Here is a 27604-nt window from a genome sequence, read left to right as displayed (position 1 = left end):
TGGACCCATTCGATTTATAGCCCTATCCTGAGGTTGAGTAGTCCGTTTAGCAATCGACCTCTCGCTCCCAAAAGAAGTGCCACCTCACCAATGCAGAGACTATCACCAATCACATGGAGCACGGGATGCAAATCACCTGTTTCTCACCCCTTGGCGATGATTTGCTCGTGGTGCACTCCCAATACCGCTGTGGTGCAAAAGACTTTAAGCTTTATTATCATAATTGTTGCCAGCTACTACCAGGCCCTCCATGACCCAGAGGTGGCTCTGTTGATTCAAGCTGTGTGCCTCCAGTCTGTTGAAGATCGCCTGCCACGCTATTGTAGCCTCAAAAAAGGTTACTGAATTCATGGACAAGTTGTCTAATCCCATTCCCTCCCTTGAATAGTGATCATTCAGTGGTATGTTGGTAATATAGCATTTTGGAAGATTACAATCCGATCGATCTACAGAATTCATAAATTGGTTGGATTCTCGTAGCCAAATTCAGCTACCCATCTCATCATAGGTGCCACTGAAGTCTCTCCAATTTTGGCGCCCATTTAAGCATCCAACTGGCTCCTAGCATTAAGATGGGCAGGTAGACCTTGGCGTGCAAAGTAGTTGTGGCGATTCGATTAGACTTACTACCTCTTAAGAGTAGTGGAGAATCGGATTCTCCTTTATGAATTTGCACATGTAAATGTTTTTTTTTTGGGGGGGCGGTAAGACTATCGGCTTGTATTACAATGTAAACAAAATTTACAAAAAATACAAAAGATGGCCAAATTTAGGGACACTATGCCCATAGCCTCCTATGCTAGCAAGCAGCTCATATAACCTCAGCTAAACCCTTTAGATTCTCATTGATCAAGCTATCCTTGGTAGCCTCAATCGACCCCATATCCCGCAAACACACCCTGATAGCTCTTCTAATAGACTCTTCCATATAGCCCATACTCACTCCCCTCTCAAAAACCATCTTATTCTTAACATAACAAACCCGACGGCCTTAATAAACAACCAACACGCAGCTAATGTAGGTGAGAGCCCTCTACTCTCCCCCAACAAGACCAGCTTCCTTTTGGCCAAAGAGCTTGAAGTTACCCATAAGGCCAACTCTTTGCTCCCGCCAGTCAGCTCCATACTCTTTTTGCCACTAAACAAACCCAAAACAGATGGGTAATATTTTCTTTGTCTCTCCCACACAACGGGCAGCAATCATTGACATTGTTCCATCTCGCCAACCTAGAGTGAAGGGGTAGCCACATGTGCATAGCTTTCCACAACAAGAAAGTCTGCCGACCATTTAGGCGATCTCCTAAGCTTCCATTTGAGATTTATATCATCATACATGGTTCGATCTTGAATCATTCTCCTGAGTACACGTGCAATCTAGATCTTGAGACCATGGTAAGGGGCTTATGTCATGGAGGGGAAAAATGTGGGAAATAAGGATGGCTATTTTGGATGTTTTTCCCTTGGAGGAGCCTAGTTTGGACATTTTTCCCTTGATGCATGACATAATGATCCAAGGGAAATGGAGGGGAAATGAGAGAGAGCTATAAGGAAATGTTGCATCAATGGTAGAGAAACGTCACATCAATGGTTCTCAAGAGTGTGAGAGATAGCACCTTGAGGTCTAGAGCATGGAGTGCTATTTCCCATGGTCCCACCCTATTTCCCTCCTATTTCCCCTCTATTTCCCACGGTGCATTTGCATAGCATAACAGAAACAACTATTTCTCAAGTATTTCCCTTCCATGACATAAGGCCCTAAAACTACCAACTCATGTGTGGGGGGGGGGGGCCCAAGAACTTGGCACCCAAGTGGCACGGATTGGGGGGGTCCAAGAACTTGGCTCGGGTGCCAGCGTGGAGGTGAGGTGATGACGTGTAAGTAAGCAAAAGATATAAAGCAAATTTGAACTATCTAAATTGGAAAGGGGACAGCAGGGCAGTATGGGGAAAGGCTTCTTCGAGACTCTTTTCCCGCGTTAGATCATTCACGCCCTTCAACTTTCCTGCTGCATGCTTAGGTCCATCTTCTCCTTCCACTCCTCTCGACCTTTTCCTGCTCCCTACCATGTATATCAAGCTGGTAATTCGCTCTTTCATCACCTTCACATTCATTTCAGAGCTCCCTTGTGCTCCTTTTCCTGGTTTTCCCCGACTTATACTAGTTTCTCGCGGACGTAGAATTTTTCGCTTTACAGCTCGCCACACGATATGTTACGCTATGCGCATATTCGAGCAGAACCGCTTTTCGTCCACCAACATGTCAGGCTTGCTATAGCCTGCACGCAAGGGTCTGGACAAAGCGTTGTTTCACGAATAACGCGGATGGCTTTCGATGTACTGTGGCGAATTATGGTGCGGATGATGGCACGATCGTGGAGGGCACCGGGCAGAGGGATGCATGGATAACATCTAGGTCTTTGGGTTTATCGAGCAACGCTTTCCAAATCTGTTTTGAACGGGAGAAATCAAGTGACTACGCTTGCTCAAGGGAGTCAGAATGTTGTGTTTATGCGTTAGGAGTTTTGTATGACATGCGGATCTGCTTCGTAAAACGTTACTCCATTAGGCGATGACACCCATCACACTCATGAATTTTGGCTTTTTTCCTGCACGATGCCCTCGCATGAAAGCGTGCTCTTATCTGCCACATGTGATGCTTCTACAGGGCAATGTAGTTTTTGTTGAAGGGTTACCTTTTGCGTTTGAGTTGATGCAATACTTTAACACGTCTCTTTTCCGATTCAGTAGTTAGCAGAAAATGTTTTGTCTCCTAAGACACGTGTTTCATTACAGATTATGGAATGATTGCAAAAAATAAATATAATGTTTTGTCTACTAAATTTAGATTTTTATGCTTTTCTTTTCTGAAGATTGCAAAAAATGAATTTATATGTTAAGACTCTTTTGTGGGCTGAATTTCTGTTTTACTCAGGTTATAATTGAAGGTTTCAAAAGTTACAAGGAGCAAGTTGCTACCGAGCCTTTCAGTCCTAAGCACAATTGTGTTGGTATTTATCATTACTACTTACGAATGTACAATGTGATTTATAAATGATGTTTTTGTTACTATTATATGTGTCTCTTTATGCAAATTAAACTGCATCAATGATTGCAACTACTTCGATTAGTTTCGTATATAGAAAGGCTTTAGGTGACCGAAGCTTTATGGGTGCTTGTGTGACCGAAGCTTTATGGTGCCGAGGGATAAAGCTCTAGGTTCCAGCTTAAAAATGAAATCGAATTGGCACATGCCAAAAGGCTTATGTTGTAGTCAACTGTGAAATAAAATACTTATTCTTAGCGCCGGGTATTGTTCTACAATTACAAATGAGATTTGCATTAAGGAGAATAAATGTTACATTCTTTCATAGACCCTAGGGTCTTGTTTAGGGTGTAAGGATGACCACAATTGTATCCACGAACACAATAATTTGTGGGCAGAATATTGGGCAAGAATGAACAATTCTCTCCCAAGCTGTGACTTTTACTGATTGGTTTTCACCATGAGGACGAGGCTCCAGATGAAGCATTAGATGAACCAGCAAGTATGGCGGCTGGTCTAGGACTCCAAAACAAAATAGCAGAATCCATGTGTGCAAGAGGGCAGGGATAGGTGACTGGTGGTGCTCCAAATGCGAACCCTAATCAAAACGCAAGGTCCAAAATGTGGAAGGCAGCTCCGAAGTGCAAAGGCAGATCACCAGTCTGAAAGTCGGCTGGTATATGTATGCTGGAGGGCTAGAAATAGCTTGGAGCTGCCTTCAAATACCTCGAACTGCTGCAAAAAATGCTCACAGGTAGTCGGCTATGCAGCAGGAGCAGAGAAACCCCTAAAGTTGTCGATGAAAGGTTGACAGAGACGTCGGGTAACCACACGTGTGAAAAACGCCTTGAAAACTGTGCCGACCAGCAAGCAAGGAGGCCAGCAGGAGTGCCTAGAGCTCCAAGAGGGCTCGAATGAAGGTGGCAATGAAGGCAGACTGTGGAGAGGCCCTAGCTGATGTAAATGGCTGAGAGAAGGTGGCGAAAACAGAAGTAGATGGCTGGAAGAGGAGAGGCGAAATTAGGCAGCTGCACAGGAGAGAGCTGAGCAGAGTTAGGGTTAGGGCTTGAAGAGGGATGACATGGCAGATTAAGGTAGAGCTGACTTGCTCTGATAACAACATGGAGACATGGTATGAGAGAGAGAGAGAGAGAGAGAGAGAGAGAGAGAGAGAGAGAGACTCTAATGAAGACATCATGAAAGGCTTTCATTCATTCATTCATCATCAATGAGACAAGTGAAGCCTTTATAGGCTAGACACACACACTAGCACCAAGTGCATATGGGATAACTCCCAAGATGACATGTGGCACTCACACATCAAACCACTAATAGTTCTCCTTGTACAACAAATCACACACTCTCTTTGGCTATGATTTCTCTAACAGAGCCCCCTTGCACAAGTTTGTCATTAACAAAATTGTGAGAGCTACCTGGATCAAAGAGACACATGTATTTGCTGATCCCACACTCCTCTATAGGCTTAGAAAGGGCCATGGGGGCCAAACTATTTATGATTAAAAGTACAATCACAAGAAATATAGGGCAAGTGATAACATTGACAGAAATACTTGTGGTTAGCTGCTTTTGACTTCGGTCCTGTTTGCGGTTTTTGGACATTTTGACTTTGTATGTCCACGTTCCTTGCATATGAAGTAACGCCCCTCTTTCTTGAGACGTAACTTGCGTAGAAAGCGGTCTCTAGTGCTCTTCCTTCTTCTTGGAAGGGCTGTCCTGAGACTTTACCTCCCTGCTAGAAGAACTTTTTTTAATTCTTTCCACAAGTGGCTGTTCCCTTTGCTAAGGTCATCATGTCATCATATATGCTCGCATAATTTATAGTCTCGTGCAAAGTGGTACATTTATTATTCTTAATTTGAAGCTTGTAAGAATCAGGTAACCCATTGACAAAGAACCCAACAAAGTAGTGGGATCCATTTTGTTGCTCATGTCCTTAAGGTTTCTTCAAATTCAGCCCAATTGGTGGGTTTTGGTCGAAGTTCTTTCCACCAAAGAAGGGCCTTTCTTATAAATGACCTACTGCAAGCTGAATTTTATTGTCATCAGAGTAGGGGTGAAACTGAAAGTGTACCTGCCACTTATGTGCCTCCTTCGTTCTTACTTTCTACTCTTCCAAATAAGTTTGAAGTTTGAAGTGCTTGGACCTGTTGAAGCAACATCCAAGGCAGCCGCAGAGAATGTCGCATCCACAGTGAGAGCTTGGATGTATTTGTCATTAATGTGACTGAAGTCTGAAGTGCTTGGATCTTTGAACCAACTGATCATGATTCAATGTAGCCCTGAAAATCTCGCATCCCGAGTCGTCAAATTTCTTGGAAAGCTACTTTGGTGACCAAATCGTCATATAAGTGTTGATCATCATCCCGTGGTATGTCCATACCTTGAATTTCATCGTGGGAGGAGGTAGTTTGATCAGTTGTAGAAATTTCCTGCGAATCGTCTATAACCGTGAGGAGTTCAAGTAGAGAGAAAATGAGATTAGTTGTACTCGAGCAGTGAAATCCCATTTCAAAGCTCAAAATCTACCTGGGATGCAGGTTAATCAATTCTGGTGCAAGTCAAGAGCTGGAAGATAATAGGCAAAATCTGAACTGGATGTGCAAGCTGGTAGAAGATGAAAAGTGGCAAATTGTAGCAACGTAGCAGTTGGACGACTTCAAGTACAGAAAAATCAGCTCTTCTTGGACAAGGGAACGATGTGGGTTTGGCCTAGCTCTTTGCCTTTAAAATCGTTCAAAAATCTTGCTAAAGCTTTGCTTTCGGAAAACTTAAAAGCTAACTGCTTTTAGAAAGCATTGCTTTCCTCTAAAGCGACTGCTTTTTACAAAGACATTGCTTTTCTTGTTCCAAAAACCTATTGCTTGTGGAAAGCATAGCTTTTAGGACACTTTTTCCCAAAAGCACAAAAGCTTTTCAGAGACCCTCAGCCATGTATGGCCAAAAAGTGGGGAACATTTGTGCTTTTAGTTTGCTCCCCCCCCCTTCTCTCTCTCCCCGTACAGCCGCTCCCCGTGCAGTCGCTTAGCCTCTCCGTACAACCGCTCCCCGTACAGCCGCTCAAGCCTCAGCCTCTCCTCGTATTGTACCTCTGTCCGTACCTTCGTTGTCACTACCACAGCGCATCGTTCATACCTCCGTCCGTACCTTGGCCCGGAGCCGTACCTCTGTACCTCCCCCCGTTAACATGTCTCCATACCTCCCGTCCGTACCTAGTCCTAGTCCCCCTGTCCGTACAACCCGTTAGCAGCAGCCTATACCTTATAGTCTGTTAGTAGCAGCCCATACCTCTTCGATTGTACCTATCCCTCCGTACCCGTTAAAAGCAACCAAACTTATGGACTGTCCTACCCTCTCCTCCAAGTCCCCCTCAACCCCCTCAACTCCTTTAACATCCATTGGGACTCGGTACCCTACAGTTGCAGCCATGACACCCTCTCTATATGCACGGAATTACCAACAAGAAGACTCAAAACGACCCATCCTCGAGCAACAGGATCAGATTTTTTATCTGCAGCAGGCAGTGAGGGAGTATGATTGGAGCTGGTAGAAGTAAAGGCCGGAGTTCACATTTTGGAAGGGCTTGGTAAACAAGCAATAATTGATGAGGCTGTAAAATCTTGTAAGGATTCCCCCCCTACCCTATAGCTAGTCTCTTCAGTTAAAGATCTTGTTCACGCTGAAGTACAAACTGCTAAGAAGTAAGTCTGATATTCAAACATAGATTAAGGAACACGAAGCTAGATGTGATAATGTGCTGAAGATTAGAATAGGGGGACTCCCAAAAGATTGGTACAAAGAGGAGCACACACATAGTGAAACATTGACTAAGATGAAAGCAAGCTTGCCTAACATTGAATGGGTGAATGCTGATGAGCAGGATGATGACAACTTCAAGCCAGCTTCTATTTTGAACTATAAAGGTCATTTATACTGAAGTCAAAAGATATGCGGATCAAGCTTCTTTGACAATCTTACAAGTTATGGCTCTTTACTCTTCCAGACTATCATGTAAATAATATGGGTTGCTTTTTGCACTCCTTGCCCATGTGCTCTCCCTAAAGCAGATGTACTAGAGGGTTTCTTGCTGTCCCATAGACCTTTTGGTCTCCAGTGGACGTTAATAGACTTTCTTTCTCCTAGGCGCCCACCATCCTGCTTGCTTAGCCTAAAGCAATACCCGCAGCAGTGTACCAATTGGGCAACCTAACTAGGTTCTTTGTCCTCAATCGCACACCCCCAGCCTTGCCTTAACACTGGAAATCGGCAAATCGGCTCCCTAAAACGAAATTTGTCTTCTCTCTTGCAGCCCCGAATTCGATTTCCCCAAGATTCCAAGATAATGCACCCCTTTCTACAATTCTTGGATGATTTCAACTTTGTAGCTCATATTCTCGTCACAATCAGGGTGGTCTTGCACTAAACCTACCTTCCTTCCTTCGAAAAGTGAATTTCCCCTGACCTTGACAGACGTTTTCAGTTGTGCTTGTAGGAAATGTGTAGATTGCAAATATGTGCATACGTGAGGAAGGCCTTGGCCAACGACTCCATCTACAGGGCTTTGCTTTTTAGGAGTTGGCTTTGATACCAATAGACACGGTCCCATAGCTCTTGGAAACACGAAGCTGCGACACATGCACAAAGAAACAAGGCAGGCTAGCTCACCACCCAACCATGACGTTTGCGAGTGAAACACTCGTGCCCGCCCTTGTCAATTAGTCATTCGACTTCCTCCACTCCCTATTCCTCCCTTTTGGTGGCAAGACATGAACAAGGGCCTCGTGAAGAATGAGTAGGGCTAGTGGGTTCTCATCCCCTGAAAGACGACGACCCCGCTTAGCAACCACTTTATCCTCCGTCCCTCTAGCTTCGCCCTTGTCCACCAAGTGGCAGCCAAGAGCCTTGGAATTGTTGCTGGATCTTGGGCTACGCTAGATAGTAAGATCTAGGATCAGACCAGCAAGGGGAAACATGACTCGCTCCCACATGCACTGTCATGTGCACGGATTGGTATCCGACGTGTATTGGGTACACAAGACTAGCTCAGGTAGCCTGGGGAGGCTTAGAGCTAGGCAGGCTTGATTCTTAGGTTGAGTGGCAAGGGTACGAACCAGTTAGAGGTCTTCGCTATTTTTGGCACTTGGGGCCCGAGTCTATATAAGGGGCCCAGAAGTTCAGTTCTCAGAGAGCCGATGGGAGCAATTTTCGTTCCAGGTGCTAGGTCTGATCCTGGATTGAGTCGCGGACGTGCGCGTGCATCATAGCGTAGCCCAAGGCCCAGCAGCAGATGCCAGGCTTCACAGCGCCACCTGGTGGTATGGGACACCATGTTGGTTAGGATCTGGTTGGGAGTTCGTGCCAGTAGCTCAGCTCGTGGCTCGGAGGGGACATCTCCTGATTTGGGATCACATCTCGTAGATGTCATGGTTGGGTGGTGAGCAGCCTGCTCAGTTTCCTCACGTTGTGTGTGTTCTTGTGTTTGCTTGCAGATCAGAGGTTTTAGGAGTACTGGGACGTGTTAGTTGGTATCAGAGCCAACTCCTGAGGTAGGAACTTTTGTTTTGAAAATTTTGGATGATTCTTTCTCCAGGTATGCCCTAATTTTGAAATTCGCGCTCAAACCCTGCAAGTGTCTGTTGGTTCATCGCTTAAGGGAAGTGGTATTAGATTGGGATAGAAGGAAGGAGAGAGAGAGAGTGCATGGTGATTTCGGTGCAAGAAGTGATAGGTTGAGAGAGAGGGAGAGAGGTGTAGTTAGGAGGAAGTAGTGGGGTCCAGGTAGAGGTGTCAGAAGGGAGTCAGGAGAGAGCGTAGAGTTGGGGCGAATCAAAGGGGATCCCGCATGTCGGCTGGCTGCTCAGGGGTTGTGATGGCAGGTAGAAGGGGAGCGCAGGAAGTTGCGCAACAGGATAGGGCTAGATCGCAATCTAGGCCAGTTGCTTTTCGGGGGGCCTGGGGGGCTTAAAAAAGCGCTACCCCTCCGTTTTTGGAGGGTGAGCTTTTGGAAAAGCAGGGCTTTACTAAAAGCCTGCTCTCCCGCTATTAGTACGGCCAATTTGCCTTCTCCCATAGCTTGCAGATTGCGCAGAATTCCAGCCCCTCTACACCTTCACGCCCGGGAGCCAGAACACTTGTACGGCCTGCTATAGTCCTCCGTATGGACAGCCAGGAGTGGAGTCCCAGGTTCCAGAATCTGAGCTGAATCGTCAGCTCAGCCCAGCCCGCTTACCTTCTTCATCGACCAGCTTCCCCTTCTTCCATCGCCTCCTTCTTGGCCAGCTTCCACTTCGTTTCTACGTCCTAGCTTCGAGGCCACTTGCTTGTTTCTCTTCTCTAGCCTATCTTCTTTTCAGATCAGATTTCAGTCATGGCTGATTCTGTAGACCCTGAGCTTGCGATGGGAGATCAGGATTTGAACTACCATGCGGAGGATGACCAGGGTCTCTACGATGATCTGATTACGAAAAAAGCCTTCAATGAATTCACCATTGCTCTTGTTGGAAAGTTTGAGCAAGTTAATACGAATCAAACGGGGTTGACACAGCAACTCCAAGGGATTCAGACTACACTCACACTTTTGACTAGCACTGTTCAGGCGCTCATGCATGTGGATGCCATGGCTTCAGTGTTAGGTTCGAACATCACTCCAAATCCTTTTCTTGGAGATTAGAAGTCTCGTACCAAGGAGGTTGTTGACACTTGGTTGCACAAGTGGCAAGTACACTTCCAGTTTCACCCTTATCCAGAGGACAAGAAAATACACTTGCAGCCGGGTTTATGTCAGGAAAGGCTTTATTGTGGTGGAAGGAACTCCAACTTAAGCTTGCAACATGGATAGAATTCGAAGGGGTCTTCAAGAAAGTTTCTGAAGGAGGAGGAAGATTACGCTATCGTAGGTAAGCTCAAAGCCCTCGATATGTCCAAGCTGAATTTAACGTCATTACTTGCCCACTTTCTTGTAATTGCACTTTTAATACTTCGTTATTTGGTTCCCATGATCTTTTTCGAGTTTATGGAGAAGTTAGGGACCAAAGAGTTCACATTCTCTTTGACTCGGGCAGCTCTCACAACTTTGTTAATTATAAACTTGTGCAGAAGATAGGGCTGTCCATGATACCTAGCGATCACACCTATGAGGTGTAGCTTCTAGCTGGGAAGCAGTTTTGGGATCGCAAGATTGAAGCACTTTCTATTAAGAACGTTGTTAGATGATTTCATGGATATATTCCCTGCTCAACTGTCGAAAGATTTACCTCCAGAACGGGCAGTAGATCATTGCATAGACTTAGTCCCTGGGGCTCAACCTATTAGTGTTCCACCTTATAGGATGAGTCAGCTTGAGGAGGATGAGTTAGCTTCACAGCTACATGATTATTTGAATATGGGCTATATTCGCCCAAGTAAGAGCATCTGTCCTGTTAAGAAAGAAGAAAGATTCCACATGGAGAATGTGTATAGATTATAAACGATTGAATAAAGTGACAATTAAGAATCGATACCCTCTACCTCATTCCGATGATCTAATAGACCGTTTGGCTGGAGCGAAGTATTTTACTAAGATTGATTTGGGTACGGGTTATCACCAAATCCGTATCTATGCTAAACACATAGATAGAACCGCATTCCAAACTAGGTATGGCCACTACGAGTTTCTTGTATTATCTTTTGGTCTGACCAATGCTCCTACCATCTTCCAGCAAATGATGAACGATTTGTTCCGAGATTTTCTGAGCAAATTCGTTGTAGTGTTCTTGGATGACATCTTGGTTTATAGCCGAACGCTAGAGGATCACATAGGACACCTCCGGATTGTCTTAGTTATTCTAAGACAGCATAAGCTCTATGCCAAGATGAGTAAATGTGACTTCTTTATGAAGGAGATCATTTACTTAGGAAACAAGATTTCTTCTTAAGATATTAGCATTGATCTGGATCGTATCCAGAAGGTTTTAGAATGGCCTATCCCTCAGATTGTGAAACAACTTCGTTCTTTCCTAGGATTTATGGTATTTCTATGGAAGTTGGAATGATACATTGAACAAGGCTTTTGAAACCTTGAAGTTAACTATGAAGGAAGCACCCGTTCTTGCATTATCCGATCCTACCTGGCCTTATGTTTTAGAGGCCGAAAGACCTGTAGCGTTTGAGAGTAAGAAGCTAGATGACACCGAATATCGTTGGCCCACACTAGAAAAAGAACTCTATGCAGTCATGTATGCACTGAACGTTTGGAGACACTACTTGTATTATGGTTCGAAGTTTCTTGTATTGACCGATCATCAGTCAATCAAGTATGTGTGTGATGGGTCTGATTTGAGGGGACGGAAAGCTAGATGGGTAGAATTAATGCAAGATTTTGATTTTGAAATACGTTATCTCAAGGGTTCGTTGAATAGTGTGGCGGATGCCTTAAGTCGAGTCAAGTTTGTAAATGCTATGTCATTTACGGAAATATCCTCAGACCTATTTCAATCCTTGAGAGGGCTTGCGCAACTGATAGTCATTTCAGTTCTTATTGGTAGAAAGTCCAGGATGGGAGCTCCATGGTTGACTAGGGATTGTGCCACCTACGGTACAGGCGGTGGGAGGTCAGTGGATGATTAGGAACGGCTTGCTGTTCCGGAATGGAAAGATTTGTGTGCCAGATGTTCTGGAACTTTGATCTAAGATTCTCTGGGAGTATCATGATGCTCCTAGTGTTGGATATCCGGGTATACATCGGACTCTCTCTCTTGTGAAGCATATCTTTTATTGGCCTAAAATGCATGCATTTATTGAAAACTATGTGGTAGGTTGTCGGGTTTGTCAGGTTACTAAGGCAGAACGCCTTAGAAGCGCGGGTTTATTACAGCCATTGCAAATTCCAAGTAATAAATGAGAAAGTATTTCCATGGATTTTATTACTGGTTTGCCTCGAACGCGCAAGGGTCATGACTCCATTTGGGTCATAGTCGACCGTCTGACAAAAATGGCTCGATTCTTACCTATTAGAACAACTATTTCAGCTGTTCAGCTGGCTCACGAGTTTGTGGACCACTTGTTTAAGCTGTATGGTTTGCCCTCTGTCATAGTCAGTGACAGGGACTCAAAACTTTTGGACACTTGTTTTTGAGAAGTTAGAAACTACTCTCAGTATGAGTTCCTCAGATCATGCACAATCCGATGACAGTACTGAGAAGGTCAACCAATTGGTTGAAGATATGCTTTGGGCATATGTTTCTAAGAGACAGTCTTCATGGGAAGATTATCTACCTATGATAGAATTTGCTTATAACAGTGCAAAGAATTCGAGTACTGGTTACAGTCCTTTTATGCTTATGTACGGGTTTCAACCTAAGTCACCAGTTATGGTTGGGTTAAAAGAAATCCAAAATGAGGCTGCAAAGACCTTCTTGCTAGACATGCAGGAAATGTTGCAGTTTGCCAAGGAGTCTATTAGAAGTGCCCAAGATCAGGACAGATTTTATGCTAATAGACATCGTTCACCTAGAGAGTTCTCTGAAGGAACGATGGTATATTTGCGAATTCCCAAGAAATCTAAGAGCCTAAGTACTGGTTTGGTTCCGACGTTATCCCCCAGATACTGTGGTCTATTCAAGGTTATTAAAAGAATTAGTCGAGTTGCATATCGACAGTCTTTCATGTCAATAGACTGAAAGAAGTATTGGGTGCGGATGATCAACTTGTTTCTCCCAAAGAAATAATAGAAGTTACAGATTTGACTTTTATTCCTCACGAACCTGAGTGTATTCTTGAATTTTGTGAAAGACAGATTCTATCACGGAATACAAGATCAAGTGGAAGGATCGTGTTGAGGAGGATGCAACATAGGAGACATTACAGAACCTCCAGAGGACATTCCCGGGTGTTTTAGCGAACTCAGAAGTGAGTTCTTAGAAGAGGGGAAGTATGTCATGTGCACGGATTGGTATCCGACGTGTACTGGGTACACAAGACTAGCTCAGGTAGCCTGGGGAGGCTTAGAGCTAGGCAGGCTTGATTCTCGGGTTGAGTGGTGACACGTCCCAGCACTCCTGAAACCCCTGATCTACAAAATAACCACACACAACATCAGAACTGAGCAGGCTGCTCACCACCCAACCGTGACATCTACGGGATGTGATCCCGAATCAGAAGATGTCCCCCCGAGCCACGAGCTGAGCTACTGGCACGAACTCCCAATCAGATCCCAACCAGCCTGGTGTCCCATACCACCAGGTGGCGCTGTGAAGCCCTGGATCTGCCACTGGGCCTTGGGCTACGCTAAAATGCAGGCGCGCGTCCGCGACACAATCCAGGATCAGACCTAGCACCTGGGAACGAGACTTGCTCCCAACTGCACACTGAGAACTGAACCCCCTGGGCCTCTTTTATAGACTCGGGCCCCGGCGCCAAAAATAGCGAAGACCTATAAATAGTTCGTACCCTTGCCACTCAACCCGAGAATCAAGCCTGCCTAGCTCTAAGCCTCCCCAGGCTAACTTGAGCTAGTTCTGTGTACCTAGTACACGTCAGATACCAATCCGTGCACATGACATACTCCCCCTCCTCTAAGAACTCACTCCTGAGTTCGCTAAGAAATCCGGAAATGTTCTTTGGAGGTTTTGTAATGTCTCCCATGTTGCATCCTCCTCAACACGATCCTTCCACTTAATCTTGTATTCCGTGATAGTACGATTTCGAATCTGTCTTTCACGGAATTCAAGAATAGATTCAGGTTCGTGAGGAATAAAAGTTAAATCTGTAACTTCTATAATCTCATGAGGAGAAACAATTTGATCATCTGCACCCAATACTTCTTTCAGTCTACTGACATGAAAGACTGGATGTACTTTAACATCAGGAGGCAATTCTAGTCGATATGCAACTGGTCCAATTCTTTTAATGACCTTGAATGGGCCACAGTATCTGGGGGATAATTTCGGAACCAAACCAGTACTTAGGCTCTTGGATTCCTTAGGAATTCTCAAATATACCATCGTTCCTTCAGAGAACTCTCTAGGTGAACGATGTCTATTGGCATAAAATCTGTCCCGATCTTGGGCACTTCTAATAGACTCCTTGGCAAACTGCAACATGTCCTGCATGTCTTGCAAGAAATTCTTAGCAGCATCATTTTGAATCCCTTTTAATCCAACCATAACTGGTGACTTAGGTTGAAACCCGTACATAAGCATAAAAGGACTATAACCTGTACTAGAATGCTTTGCACTGTTGTAAGCAAATTCAATCATGGGTAGATAATCTTCCCACGAAGACTGTCTCTTAGATACATATGCCCGAAGCATGTCTTCAACCAACTGGTTGACCTTTTCTGTACTGCCATCGGATTGTGCATGATCCGAGGAACTCATACTTAGAGTAGTTTCTAACTTCTCAAATACAAGTGTCCAAAAGTTACTTGTAAACTTTGAGTCCCTGTCACTGACTATGTCAGATGGCAAACCATATAGCTTGAACAAGTGGTCCACAAACTCGTGAGCCAGCTGAACAGCTGAAATAGTTGTTCTTGTAGGTAAGAATCTAGCCATTTTTGTCAAACGGTCGACTATGACCCAAATAGAGTCATGACCCTTGCGCGTACGAGGCAAACCAGTAATAAAATCCATGGAAATACTTTCCCACTTATTACCTGGAATCTGTAATGGCTGTAATAAGCCTGCGCTCCTAAGGCGTTCAGCCTTAGTAACCTGACAAACTCGGCAACCTACCACATAGTTCTCTACAAATGCACGCATCTTAGGCCAATAAAAGGTATGCTTCACAAGAGACAGAGTCCTATGTATACCTGGATGTCCCGCACTAGGAGCATCATGACACTCCCAGAGAATCTTGGATTTAAGGTCCAGAACATCAGGTACACAAATCTTTTCATTCCGGAACAGCAAGCCGTTCCTAATCATCCACTGACCTCCCGCCGCCTGTATCCTAGGTGGCACAATCCCTGAGTCCTGGTCAACCATGGAGCTCCCATCCTGGACTCTCTGCCAATAAGAACTGAAATGACTATCAGTTGCGTATAGCCCTCTCAAGGATTGAAATAGGTCTGAGGATATTTCCGTAAATGACAAAGCATTTACAAACTTAACTCGACTTAAGGCATCCGCCACACTATTCAACGAACCCTTACGATAACGTATTTCGAAATCAAAATCCTGCATTAGCTCTGCCCATCTAGCTTTCCTTCCTCTCAATTCTGAGCCATCACACACATACTTGATTGACTGGTGATCAGTCAATACAAGGAACTTTGAACCATACAAGTAGTGTCTCCAAACCTTGAGAGCATACACTACCGCATAAAGTTCCTTCTCAAGTGTGGGCCAACGATACTGAGTGTCGTCTAGCTTCTTACTCTCAAAAGCTACAGGTCTGCCCTCTTGGAATAGAGCGGCCCCAATCGCATAATCACTTGCATCGGCCTCTAAAACATAAGGCCGGGTAGGATCGGGTAATGCAAGAACGGGTGCTTCCTTGATAGAAAACTTCAAGGTTTCAAAAGCCTTGTTCATTGCATCATTCCAAGGGATCGGTTGAGTAGACCTGCGTCCACGACCTTTCAATATGTTGGTCAAGGGTACCGTGATTTGTGAATAATCACGGACTGACTTCCGAAGAAATACCGTAAATCCTAGGAAAGAACGAAGTTGTTTCACAGTCTGAGGGATAGGCCATTCTAAAACCTTCTGGATACGATCCAGATCAATGCTAATACCTTCAGAAGAAATCTTGTGTCCTAAGTAAATGATCTCCTTCATAAAGAAGTCACATTTACTCATCTTGGCATAAAGCTTATGCTGTCTTAGAACAAGTAAGACAACCCGAAGGTGTCCTATATGATCCTCAAGCGTTTTACTATATACCAAGATATCATCTAAGAACACTACAACAAATTTGCCCAGATAATCCCTGAACAAATCGTTCATCATCTGCTGAAAAGTAGCAGGAGCATTGGTCAAACCAAAAGGTAATACGAGGAACTCGTAATGACCATACCTAGTCCGGAATGCGGTCCTATCTATGTGTTTAGCATAGATACGGATTTGGTGATAACCCGTACGCAAATCAATCTTAGTGAAATACTTCGCTCCGGCCAAACGGTCTATCAAATCATCAGAACGAGGTAAAGGATAGCGGTTCTTAATTGTAACTTTATTTAATCGTTTATAATCTATACACATCCTCCAGGAAGAATCCTTTTTCTTTCTCAAGAGGACAGGTGCACCCCAAGGAGATTTACTTGGGCGGATATAGCCCATATTCAGGTAATCCTGAAGCTGGATAGCTAACTCATCCTCCTCTACCTGGCTCATCCTATACGGTGGTACACTGATAGGTTGAGCCCCTGGGACTTAGTCTATGCGATGATCTACTGCCCTTTCTGGAGGTAAACCTTCCGGCAGTTGAGCTGGGAATACGTCCTTAAAATTATCTAACAACGTTCTCAATTCTCGGTGTTCAAACACACTTAATTCATTTTTGTTAATTACCGAAACAATAAATGAAGAGAGTGGAATCAAAACACACTGATAGACATCATAATGAGAAGTGTTTAATATATTCCGAAGCTGCATCGCAGATACAATAGGCCCCTGAGAAGGGATAATCTTATCACACTGAATACAAAATTGGGTGCCTTTGTCTTCAAAAGAAAGGGTATGCTCCGTCCATCCGATCTGGATATTGTGGGTTTTAAACCACTCTATCCCGATCAACAAGTCTACATGCTCTAAATGCATAACATAACATGTGAGAGCTCCCGTGTAGGCTTGAATCCGGATGGGAAGCGCTTCAACCTTGCGATCCCAAAACTGCTTCCCAGCTGGAAGCTGCACCTCGTAGGTGTGGTCGCTAGGTACTGTGGACAGCCCCATCTTCTGCACAAATTTGTAATTAACAAAATTGTGAGAGCTGCCCGGATCAAAGAGAATGTGAACCTGTTGGTCCCTAACTTCTCCATAAACTCGGAAAAGATCATGGGAACCAAACAACGAAGTATTAAAGGTACAATTACAAGAAAGGGGGCAGGTAATGACATTTACTGAAATACCTGTCATCGTAACCTGGTTGGCTCCCTTGGCTGCGGTACGCTGATCTGCCTGGAGCTTCGGTCCTAGCACCAATTTCTGGTTCTTCCGCTTAGGACACTCATTCTTCGTGTGGCCCCGCTCCTCGCAATAAAAACACCGGCCCTCTTTCTTGAGCTGTAGAGTGCGAAGGAAACGGGCCTTACCATTCTTCGCAGGAGTTAAGCTTTTCTTGGAGGCGTTGTCCGTAGACTTCGTCTCCCCAATACCAGTCGCATGCTGAAAGAACTTGCGTTTGTTCTTTCCGCTGGTCTCGGTAACTGTGGTTGTTTTAATACCGGCCATGGTATCATCATATATGCGCGCATATGTCATGGCCTCCTGCAATGTTGTGCACTTGTTATTCTTAATCTGTAACTTATAGGAGTCTGGCAAACCATCCACGAAAAAACCTAACAAGGTTACAGGATCCATTTTGGTGGCCCTGGTTTGCAGATCCCTAAATCTCTGAAGATACACTTCAAAAGTTAAATTCAACTTTGACATATCGAGGGCTTTGAGCTTGCCGACGATATCATAGTCATCTTCCTTCTTCAGGAACTCCTTCCTGAAGATACCCTCAAATTCTGTCCAAGTGTCAGGCTTAGGCTGGAGTTCTTTCCACCAAAGCAAGGCTTTACCTGACATAAACCCTGCTGCTAGCTGAATCTTTTTCTCGTCTGGATAGGGGTGAAATTGGAAGTGAACTTGCCACTTGTGCAGCCAAGTGTCAACCACCTCCTTTGTTCTTGATTTCTGGTCACCTGGAAAGGGATCCGGAGTGATATTCGGGCCTAGCACGGAGGCCATGGCATCCACATGCGTGAGTGCCTGAACCGTGCTAGCCAGAAGAGTCAAGGTAGCTTGTATCCCTTGGAGTTGCTGTGTCAACCCCGATTGATTAGCGTTGACCTGCTCAAATTTACCATCTAGAGCAGTCGTGAACTCACTGAAGGCTTTCTTAGTGATCAGGTCGTCATAGAGACCCTGATCATCCTCCCCCACTGGAGTGTAATCTAATTCCTGCTCTCCCATAGTGAACTCGGGATTCGGAGCATCAGACATGGCTGAATACTAACTCGATTACAGGCTGAGAGAAATAAATAACTGAAACGGAGCACGGAGGGAGATGGAGTAGAAGAAAACCGTCCCAGATAAATCTGACAGAAAGGATGCTGAAATCTGGAAGACCACGAACCCTGGTGCCTCCCCGAATCTGCAACCGGATGCGCAGTCAATGGTGGAGGCTGTACGGACTGCTGACGTGGCCTGTACGGCTGCTGACGCAGTCCGTACGGTGGCTGTAGGTGCAGGCGCAGCTGCTGTACGGAGCAGCAGCAGGTACCGAAGGTGACAGTACAGTCCGTACAGGCTGTACGGCTGTAGCTGCAGCTGTACGGGCTGGTACGGGAGCCTTGGGAGCAGCGCTGGGCTGACGCAGGCAGGGGCTGCAGCAGAGGAGCTGGTCGAAGCTGAAGGGCGAGGCGGGCTGGCTCAGATCTCAAGGTAAGATCTCGAAACTGGGGCTGCTTGTGGGTTGCCTAGCTCCCAGCCCCCACCTATATAGGGTGCAGGGCGGCCTAATTTGGAAGCTAGGCTTCCAAAGAAGGCTGAGCCCTTCCAGCTTTGGAGGGGTGCTTTTACGAAAAAAGCACCTGAGCCCCTCCAACTTTGGAGGGGTGCTTTTTCGCAAAAAAGCACCTTCCCCCTGCCCTTCTTCCTGCGCAGGCTGCACGCAGCCCTAGGCAGGCTGTTCGCAGCCTGTTGCGCAGGCTGTGGTCAGCCTGTTGCGCAGGCTGTCCTGCCCCTACAGCCTCGCCTCTTCTACTCCCCGCATACTCTACTCCTAGGCTGTCAATTTCCTGCCCTACGCTCCTTCCTTTCTGCTCTCCTTCTCCTCCCTCAGACTTCTCTCTGTAGCCTTCAGATTTTTCGATTCAATTTCACTCCTCTTCTTCCTCCTTTTCCAGATATTTCCTCACCCCTTCTACCCCAGGTAGACAGCAAATACGCAGCAGGAAATCTCGAATTTTAGGGCATACCTGGAAGAGAAATCCGTCAAATTTCTCGCATCAGAAGTTCCTACCTCAGGAGTTGGCTCTGATACCAACTGACACGTCCCAGCACTCCTGAAACCCCTGATCTACAAAATAACCACACACAACATCAGAACTGAGCAGGCTGCTCACCACCCAACCGTGACATCTACGGGATGTGATCCCGAATCAGAAGATGTCCCCCCGAGCCACGAGCTGAGCTATTGGCACGAACTCCCAATCAGATCCCAACCAGCCTGGTGTCCCATACCACCAGGTGGCGCTGTGAAGCCCTGGATCTGCCACTGGGCCTTGGGCTACGCTAAAATGCAGGCGCGCGTCCGCGACACAATCCAGGATCAGACCTAGCACCTGGGAACGAGACTTGCTCCCAACTGCACACTGAGAACTGAACCCCCTGGGCCTCTTTTATAGACTCGGGCCCCGGCGCCAAAAATAGCGAAGACCTATAAATAGTTCGTACCCTTGCCACTCAACCCGAGAATCAAGCCTGCCTAGCTCTAAGCCTCCCCAGGCTAACCTGAGCTAGTTCTGTGTACCTAGTACACGTCAGATACCAATCCGTGCACATGACAAGTGGCAAGGGTACGAACCAGTTAGAGGTCTTCGCTATTTTTGGCGCTTGGGACCCGAGTCTATATAAGGGGCCCAGAGGTTTAGCTCTCAGAGAGCTGATGGGAGCAAGTTTCGTTCCCAGGTGCTAGGTCTGATCTTGGATTGACGCGCGTGTGCATCATAGCGTAGCCCAAGGCCCAGCAGCAGATCCCAGGCTTCACAACGCCACTTGGTGGTATGGGACACCAGGCTGGTTAGGATATGGTTGGGAGTTCGTGCCAGTAGCTCAGCTCGGAGGGGACATCTCCTGATTCGGGATCACATCCCGTAGATGTCATGGTTGGATGGTGAGCAGCCTGCTCAGTTTCCTCATGTTGTGTGTGCCCTTGACAATTGAACTGTTGCGATCCTTATTTAGGCTCCAGCCCAATATGCTTGAAATAACGGAAAACCCTAATTCAACCGTGCCCTTGCAACTCAACTCTATAATCGCTTGCCTAGCCCCAAGCCTACCAAGCTTCTTGAGCCTAGTCTGTGTGACCAGCGCATGCGTTAGATACAATCCATGGACATGACATGGAGATGGAGAACAATGCATGGAGCAAGCAAAGTTGCGAGAGTGAAAGTAAAAAGGGTTATCAGCATGAGCCTTAATTTTAAATTCCCTTATGAAGATAGATGGCTTAGGACTAGGTAGAGGGTGGAGGCTATGTGAGCCTCTTTTCGCTTTGTTTTGGGTGCCTCTTTTTGCTATGTGTGCATCTTTTCGCTTTAAAGTTTTGCCCGACATTGGCCAGCACATAATAGGTCCCTTTGGGGCCCAACCTTGGTCGGTGGTAATCTGATTGGATAGGGGGACAGGTCGGCCTGGCTGTAGGGGGGAGCAGAAGCACTTTCTTTCTTTGTTTGTGACAGTGAGACGTGGTAGCCTATTGCATACTTCAGTGCTCTCCACTCAAGGCTTTCCAAAGCCACACATTTAAGGAGACGGAGCAGCAGGAGCACTTAAGCTTGGGCTCAACAGCATCTTATACCTTCATTTCATGATTTGGTGGAGTGCACAGTTTCTTGCATTTGTAGGACAGATTTCTCTGACATTCTCACTGCCTCCATTTTTTCTAATTCTGATCCACCAAGATTTTAGCTTTCTCTGGAGCTCTCGAATGCTTTCCTTGGCTTGGCTTAGCGTTTGATAATGTGGTCTCTTTGGTATCTTTGTTCTCATTTTCTACTACCACGAGTGCTCAGCAAACATTGGATTTGTGGATCTGTTATATGCAAATTCAAAATAGTTTTGAAGTAATACTTCTCTTACCTTGGCATATTTCTCTTTTTTGCTCAACCCTAGGCATGTGGACTAGACCATTAAAAATCTCATCAAGTTACCAATTTTGCACACTGTACTTGATTCGAAGTCTGTAAAACCCTCCCTTCTTCATAAATATATTTGTAACATTATTTTGCTGCAAATGAGGTTTTGTTGCTCAGCGAAATAAATTTTGGGAATGTGATGCTGATATATTCCATTTGGTCATCGTGTCTTTAGAAATTGTGGCGGCATGCTGTAGTTACACAGTATAATGGTTGATTCGATCTTTATACTTGTTCTGGAATGAGATGTAGTATTGGAATATCAGAATTTCACTTGGTGGGAGAGATGTCAAATATTTTTTATTAACATATGACATTGCTTTGTGGGATGCTGTAGTTGGAGCCAATGGTTCTGGGAAGACCAATTTTTTCCATGGTAAGTTCTGTATTATTTGAATGGTAGGATTGCAGCTGTATTTCTTGAAGCAAGTGTCCTGATCATATTGATCTGGATTATGCAGCGATTCGGTTTGTTCTTAGTGATCTTTTCCACAACTTGCGAGCTGAAGATAGACAAGCCCTTCTTCATGTAGGTTACATTGTCATCGCAGTAACGTGTTTTTTAAATTTTTAATAGTACATTCATTTGAGCAGTTATCTAATGAACCATATTTTGAGTTGAATTATTTGCAGGAAGGTGCAGGACATCAAGTGTTGTCTGCTTTTGTTGAGATCGTATTTGACAACAGTGATAATCGTATTCCAGTAAGTTGATGCTTACTATCGAGTTTTGAGTCTCCAAACCAAGGATACTCTTTTGCTGGGAGAGATGGTTCGTTACTGACAGTTATGGAACCTTTTCTCGACACATGCAATACATGTGCATGTATATGGCTTCTGTATCTTTTTTTGAATCCTGTTATGCAGGTTGACAGAGACGAGGTTCGTTTGAGGAGAACAATTGGGCTAAAAAAAGATGAATACTTTCTGGACAAGAAGCATATCACGTAAGATTTTACCCTTGTAAATCACAAAGGTCCAGATTCATTTTACTTTTTACCATAGAGATCTGGTGCTTAAGATTTGCCTTGGGAAAAGTACTATAGTGAAATTGCAGATGTTTCTGTTTCTCAGGAAAACAGAGGTTATGAATCTGTTAGAAAGTGCTGGATTTTCTCGCTCAAATCCCTACTATGTTGTACAACAAGGAAAGGTGAGTTTTTTTAATATTATTATTTAAATGTATGTTCTACAATGCTGGGATAAAGCTAATGCCTGTAGGAAAGTTTATTTGTACAGATTGCTTCCTTGACGTTGATGAAAGATGCAGAGCGGTTGGATCTGCTTAAAGAGATTGGTGGGACGCGTGTTTATGAAGAACGCAGGAAGGAGAGCTTGAAGATTATGCAAGATACTGGCAAGTGCTTGTCAAACACTTTGGTGCATTCTCACTAGAAATGATATAAGTTTACTTTCTAACACAGCCCACGTACATACGGGACAAGAAAATTGATTGGCTCTCTTATTGTTGTGCGTGATATTGGGGACAATAACAGTGTTGAACCTTTTACTAGTGTGTGCATTCTCTAGCCAGGCATGGTTTTCTGCTGGCATGACGCTTGGTTAACAAGATTATGGCTTTATTGACAAGATTACAGCTCTGTGGTTGGATCTTTGCAAACTAATAACTGTGTTGACATTGCAATTGGTATGGAAAATTCTAAGAATGTTCATGAAGTGAGCAAAGGGAGGGGATATAATCTGAAGGGCTGACATTTTACTGTTGCTGAATCAGTCAACCTCATGTGAAACCCTCTTTTGTACGAAAGGTTTTCATACATCTCCATCTTATTTTTTACAGCATCTATAGTAAGAAAGTCTTTGAATGTTAAAAGGTGATTTTCACATTCTCACATAAGTCATGAGCAAGCTTATTAAGGGGTCGTTTTCCAAAAAGAGGGGGGGATCAAGCGAGTTAGTGAATTTATTGATGACCTTGGAGATTTTCAACTGTACCTTAGAGAAAGCTTCAGGTAAGTTTTGGCTTTTTTAAACTTCAAGTGATTGACTTCTTCTAATCTAGATCTTGTAGAAGACTGCCTTTACTTTTGCATAATACAGATTATGGCTTGGATATTTTCCAATGAGCTCATGCAGGTTCTCTTGAAGATTGTTAGCTTTCAAAGCTGTCCCTACATCTTTTTGAGCTAGTCTTCTAGTTCATGAGAGATATATTTTGTGTTGCTCCAGACTATGCGGTTGACCTAAGCTTGAAAAAGGATATGGGATGCGGAATTTTCATTGACTTATCTGAGCTGATGTTAGCATAATTCAGAGCTTTCTAGTGTGCTTCGTAAATACTCTTGCTAGTTTTGAATATTACAACCAGGGAAGTTGTGGCCTGGTTACCAGCATTTTCTTTAATGTACATTCACCTTTGCGCTAAGTTTCTTGTCCAACCTGTGTTCTTGCCTCAAGTGATTAGAAATGAGTACACATTCCCTTTCAACACAGCTTCAAATATGAATATTCAACACAGCCATCATAAGTGGGTGCTTGCAACAGCTCGTTTCGCTCTCCCCGCGTCTGCTCATCATTTCTCCCTCTCTCTTTGTAGTCACAGCCCACTTCCTACTGTTTTCGTTATGGTAGCAAGCTTGATTTTGGTTTCATTCGACAACAATGGCCTTGTTTGCGGCATCCTGAAGCACACGCTGCAGCCCAAGCTGTTTGAAAGGACTTCATTTTATCACTGTACCTCTGCAGGCAAGGTCTTCTGAATTGACGAAGCTCTTCTCGAGGCACAAAGGCTGGAGTACAGAAGGCTTATACATTTTGAAGAGTATATGCCTGATCCAAGTACTTTCATCAAGCAAAACTCAGGGGCGGTCTTTACCTTTGAACTCTTAGAGGTGGACAGCTGTCATGTGCACGGATTGGTATCTGACGTGTACTAGGTACACAGAACTAGCTCAGGTTAGCCTGGGGAGGCTTAGAGCTAGGCAGGCTTGATTCTCGGGTTGAGTGGCAAGGGTACGAACTATTTATAGGTCTTCGCTATTTTTGGCGCCGGGGCCCGAGTCTATAAAAGAGGCCCAGGGGGTTCAGTTCTCAGTGTGCAGTTGGGAGCAAGTCTCGTTCCCAGGTGCTAGGTCTGATCCTGGATTGTGTCGCGGACGCGCGCTTGCATCTTAGCGTAGCCTAAGGCCTAGTGGCAGATCCAGGGCTTCACAGCGCCACCTGGTGGTATGGGACACCAGGCTGGTTTGGATCTGATTGGGAGTTCGTGCCAGTAGCTCAGCTCGTGGCTCGGAGGGGACATCTTCTGATTCGGGATCACATCCCGTAGATGTCACGGTTGGGTGGTGAGCAGCCTGCTCTGTTCTGATGTTGTGTGTGGTTGTTTTGCAGATCAGGGGTTTCAGGAGTGCTGGGATGTGTCGGTATCAGAGCCAACTCCTGAGGTAGGAACTTCTGATGCGAGAATTTTTGATGGATTTCTCTTCCAGGTATGCCCTAAATTTCGAAATCTGTTGCTGCGTTTTTGCTGGCTACCTGGGATAGAAGGGGTGGAGAGATATCTGGAAAAGAAAGAAGAATAGGAGAGAGAAAATCGAGATTTCTGAAGGCCTCTGAGAGAAGTTTAGAGGGAGGAGAAATAGAGCAGAAAAGTAGGAGAGATGGGCAGGAAAAAGGCAGCAAGGGAGGCGGGGATGCAGCGCTTAGGAAGGTACGGAGTAGGCGGGGCAAGTAGAGGCTTGACAGCCTGCGCAACAGGCTGTCAACAGCCTGCGCAATAGGCTGAGTACAGCCTGCGCAACAGGCTGCGAACAGCCTGCGCATAGGGCTGCGTGCAGCCTGCGCAGGGGGGTGCTTTTTTCGAAAAAGCACCCCTCCAAAGCTGGAGGGGCTTGGCCTTTTTTGGAAGCCCAGCTTCCAAATAAGGCTGCCCTGCACCCTATATAGGTGGGGGCAGGGTGCTAGCCTACCCACAAGCAGCCTCAAACTTCGAGCCTTCACCTCGAATTCTGCGCCAGCCAGTCAGCCTCGTTCGTACCCTACCTGCGTCAGCATCGCCCTGCCTCGTGCAGACCCCTGCATCCGACCTCTGCTTGCGTCAGCCTGCGCAGCCATCGAAGGCCCTGCATCAGTCCGTACAGCCTGTACGGACTACTTTCGCCAGCCCCTGCACCTGCTGCTGCTTCAAAATTCGACTGCGCCCTGTACCTGCAGCATTGTACGGACGCCGTACAGTTACGTCAGCACTGTACGGCCTCCGTCAGCATCTGTACGGCCTGCGTCAGCAGCCGTACAGCCACGTCAGCGACCGTACAGCCTGCGTCAGCAGACCGTACAGCTACTCCAGCAGCACGCGCATCCGGTTGCAGGTTCGGAGAGGTCCCGGGATTCGTGGGCTTCCGATTCGCCAGGTTCCAGCATCTCCTTCCGTCAGCATCATTCGGGACGGTTTTCTTCTGCTCCATCCTCCTCTGTGCTTTGTTGCAGTCAGTTATTTCTCTCCGTTTGTATTCAAATCAGATTTCAGCCATGTCTGATGCTCAAAATCCCGAGTTCACCATGGGAGAGCAGGACTTGGATTACACTCCAGTGGGAGAGGACGATCAGGGTCTTTATGACGACCTGATAACTAAAAAAGCCTTCAGTGAATTTACGACTGCTCTTGATGGCAAATTCGAGCAGGTCAATGCTAATCAATCGGGGTTGACACAGCAACTCCAGGAGATACAAGCAACTCTCACTCTTCTGGCTAGCACTGTACAGGCACTCACTCATGTGGATGCCATGGCTTCGGTGCTAGGCCCGAATATAACTCCATATCCTTTTCCAGGTGACCAAAAGTTAAGAACAAAGGAGGTAGTTGACACTTGGTTGCACAAGTGGCAGGTACACTTCCAATTCCACCCCTATCCAGATGAGAAAAAGATTCAGCTTGCAGCAGGGTTTATGTCAGGTAAAGCCTTGCTATGGTGGAAAGAACTCCAGCCTAAGCCTGATACTTGGACAGATTTTGAGGGCATCTTCAAGAAGGAGTTCCTGAAAAAGGAAGATGACTACGATATCGTTGGCAAGCTTAAAGCGCTCGATATGTCAAAATTAAACTTGACCTTTGAAGTTTATCTTCAAAGATTTAGGGATCTGCAAACCAGGGCCACTAAAATGGATCCAGTAACCTTGTTAGGTTTCTTCGTGGATGGTTTGCCAGACTCCTACAAGTTGCAGATAAAGAGCAGATAAAGAACAATAAGTGCACAACGTTGCAGGAGGCCATGACATATGCGCGCATATATGATGATACCATGGCCGGTACCAAGGCAACCACAGTTACCGATACGAGTGGAAAGAACAAACGCAAGTTCTTTCAGCATACGATTGGTATTGCGGAGACGAAGTCTACGGACGCCGCCTCCAGGAAAAGCTTAACTCCAGCAAAGAATGGTAAGGCCCGTTTCCTTCGCACTCTCAGGCTCAAGAAAGAAGGCCGATGTTTCTATTGCGAGGAGCGGGGCCACACAAAGAATGAGTGTCCTAAGCGGAAGAACCAAAAGTTGGTGCTAGGACCGAAGCTCCAGGCAGGTCCACGTACCGCAGCCAAGGGAGCAAACCAAGTCACGATGACAGGTATTTCAGTAAATGTCATTACCTGCCCCCTTTCTTGTAATTGTACTTTCAATACTTCGTTGTTTGGTTCCCATGATCTTTTCCGAGTTTATGGAGAAGTTAGGGACCAACAGGTTCACATTCTCTTTGATCCGGGCAGCTCTCACAATTTTGTTAATTACAAATTTATGCAGAAGATGGGGCTGTCCACAGTACCTAGCGACCATACCTATGAGGTGCAGCTTCCAGTTGGGAATCAGTTTTGGGATCGCAAGGTTGAAGCGCTTCCTATCCGGATTCAGGCCTACACGGGAGCTCTTACATGCTATGTTATGCATCTGGAGCATGTAGACTTGTTGATCGGGATAGAGTGGTTTAAAACCCACAATATTCAGATCGGATGGACGGAGCATACGCTTTCTTTTGTAGATAAGGACACCCAATTTTGTATTCAGTGTGATCAAATCCCCCCTTCTCAGGGGCCTATTGTATCTGCGATGCAGCTTCGGAATATATTAAACAATTCTCATTATGATGTCTATCAGTGTGTTTTGATTCCACTTTCTTCATTTGTTATTTCGGTAATTAACAAGAATGAATTGAGTGTGTTTGAACAGTGTGATTGAACACCGGGAATTGAGAATGTTGTTAGATAATTTTAAGGACGTATTCCCAGCTCAACTGCCGGAAGGTTTACCTCCAGAACGGGCAGTAGATCATCGTATAGACTTAGTCCCAGGGGCTCAACCTATCAGTGTACCACCTTATAGGATGAGCCAGGTAGAGGAGGATGAGTTAGCTATCCAGCTTCAGGATTACCTGAATATGGGCTATATCCGCCCAAGTAAATCACCTTGGGGTGCACCTGTCCTCTTAAGAAAGAAGAAAGATTCTTCCTGGAGAATGTGTATAGATTATAAACGATTAAATAAAGT

General features: G+C 45.4%; 1 protein-coding gene across 1 annotated transcript in view; it reads left to right on the top strand.

The window, feature by feature from the left end:
• The first annotated feature begins 1940 nt into the window (after window positions 1-1940).
• The window catches only part of TTN7 (Structural maintenance of chromosomes (SMC) family protein), a 42688-nt gene continuing 17024 nt past the window's right edge, over window positions 1941-27604 (top strand). Inside the window, exons 1-8 of the mRNA XM_087387924.1 lie at window positions 1941-2080; window positions 2933-3008; window positions 21448-21486; window positions 21572-21639; window positions 21744-21815; window positions 21978-22057; window positions 22185-22263; window positions 22350-22467. Coding sequence (XP_087244050.1) covers window positions 2066-2080; window positions 2933-3008; window positions 21448-21486; window positions 21572-21639; window positions 21744-21815; window positions 21978-22057; window positions 22185-22263; window positions 22350-22467 — 547 coding nt within the window. The 5' untranslated portion in view covers window positions 1941-2065. The remainder of the gene's footprint in view (window positions 2081-2932; window positions 3009-21447; window positions 21487-21571; window positions 21640-21743; window positions 21816-21977; window positions 22058-22184; window positions 22264-22349; window positions 22468-27604) is intronic.

This window comes from Dipteris shenzhenensis, chromosome 17, assembly GCF_047967505.1.
Source record: "Dipteris shenzhenensis isolate YYH24624 ecotype China chromosome 17, Dip_SZ_1.0, whole genome shotgun sequence".
Classification (NCBI taxonomy): Eukaryota; Viridiplantae; Streptophyta; class Polypodiopsida; order Gleicheniales; family Dipteridaceae; genus Dipteris; species Dipteris shenzhenensis.
The sequence above is the reverse complement of the archived record's forward strand: the minus strand, read 5'-3'. Positions and strand labels throughout refer to the sequence as shown.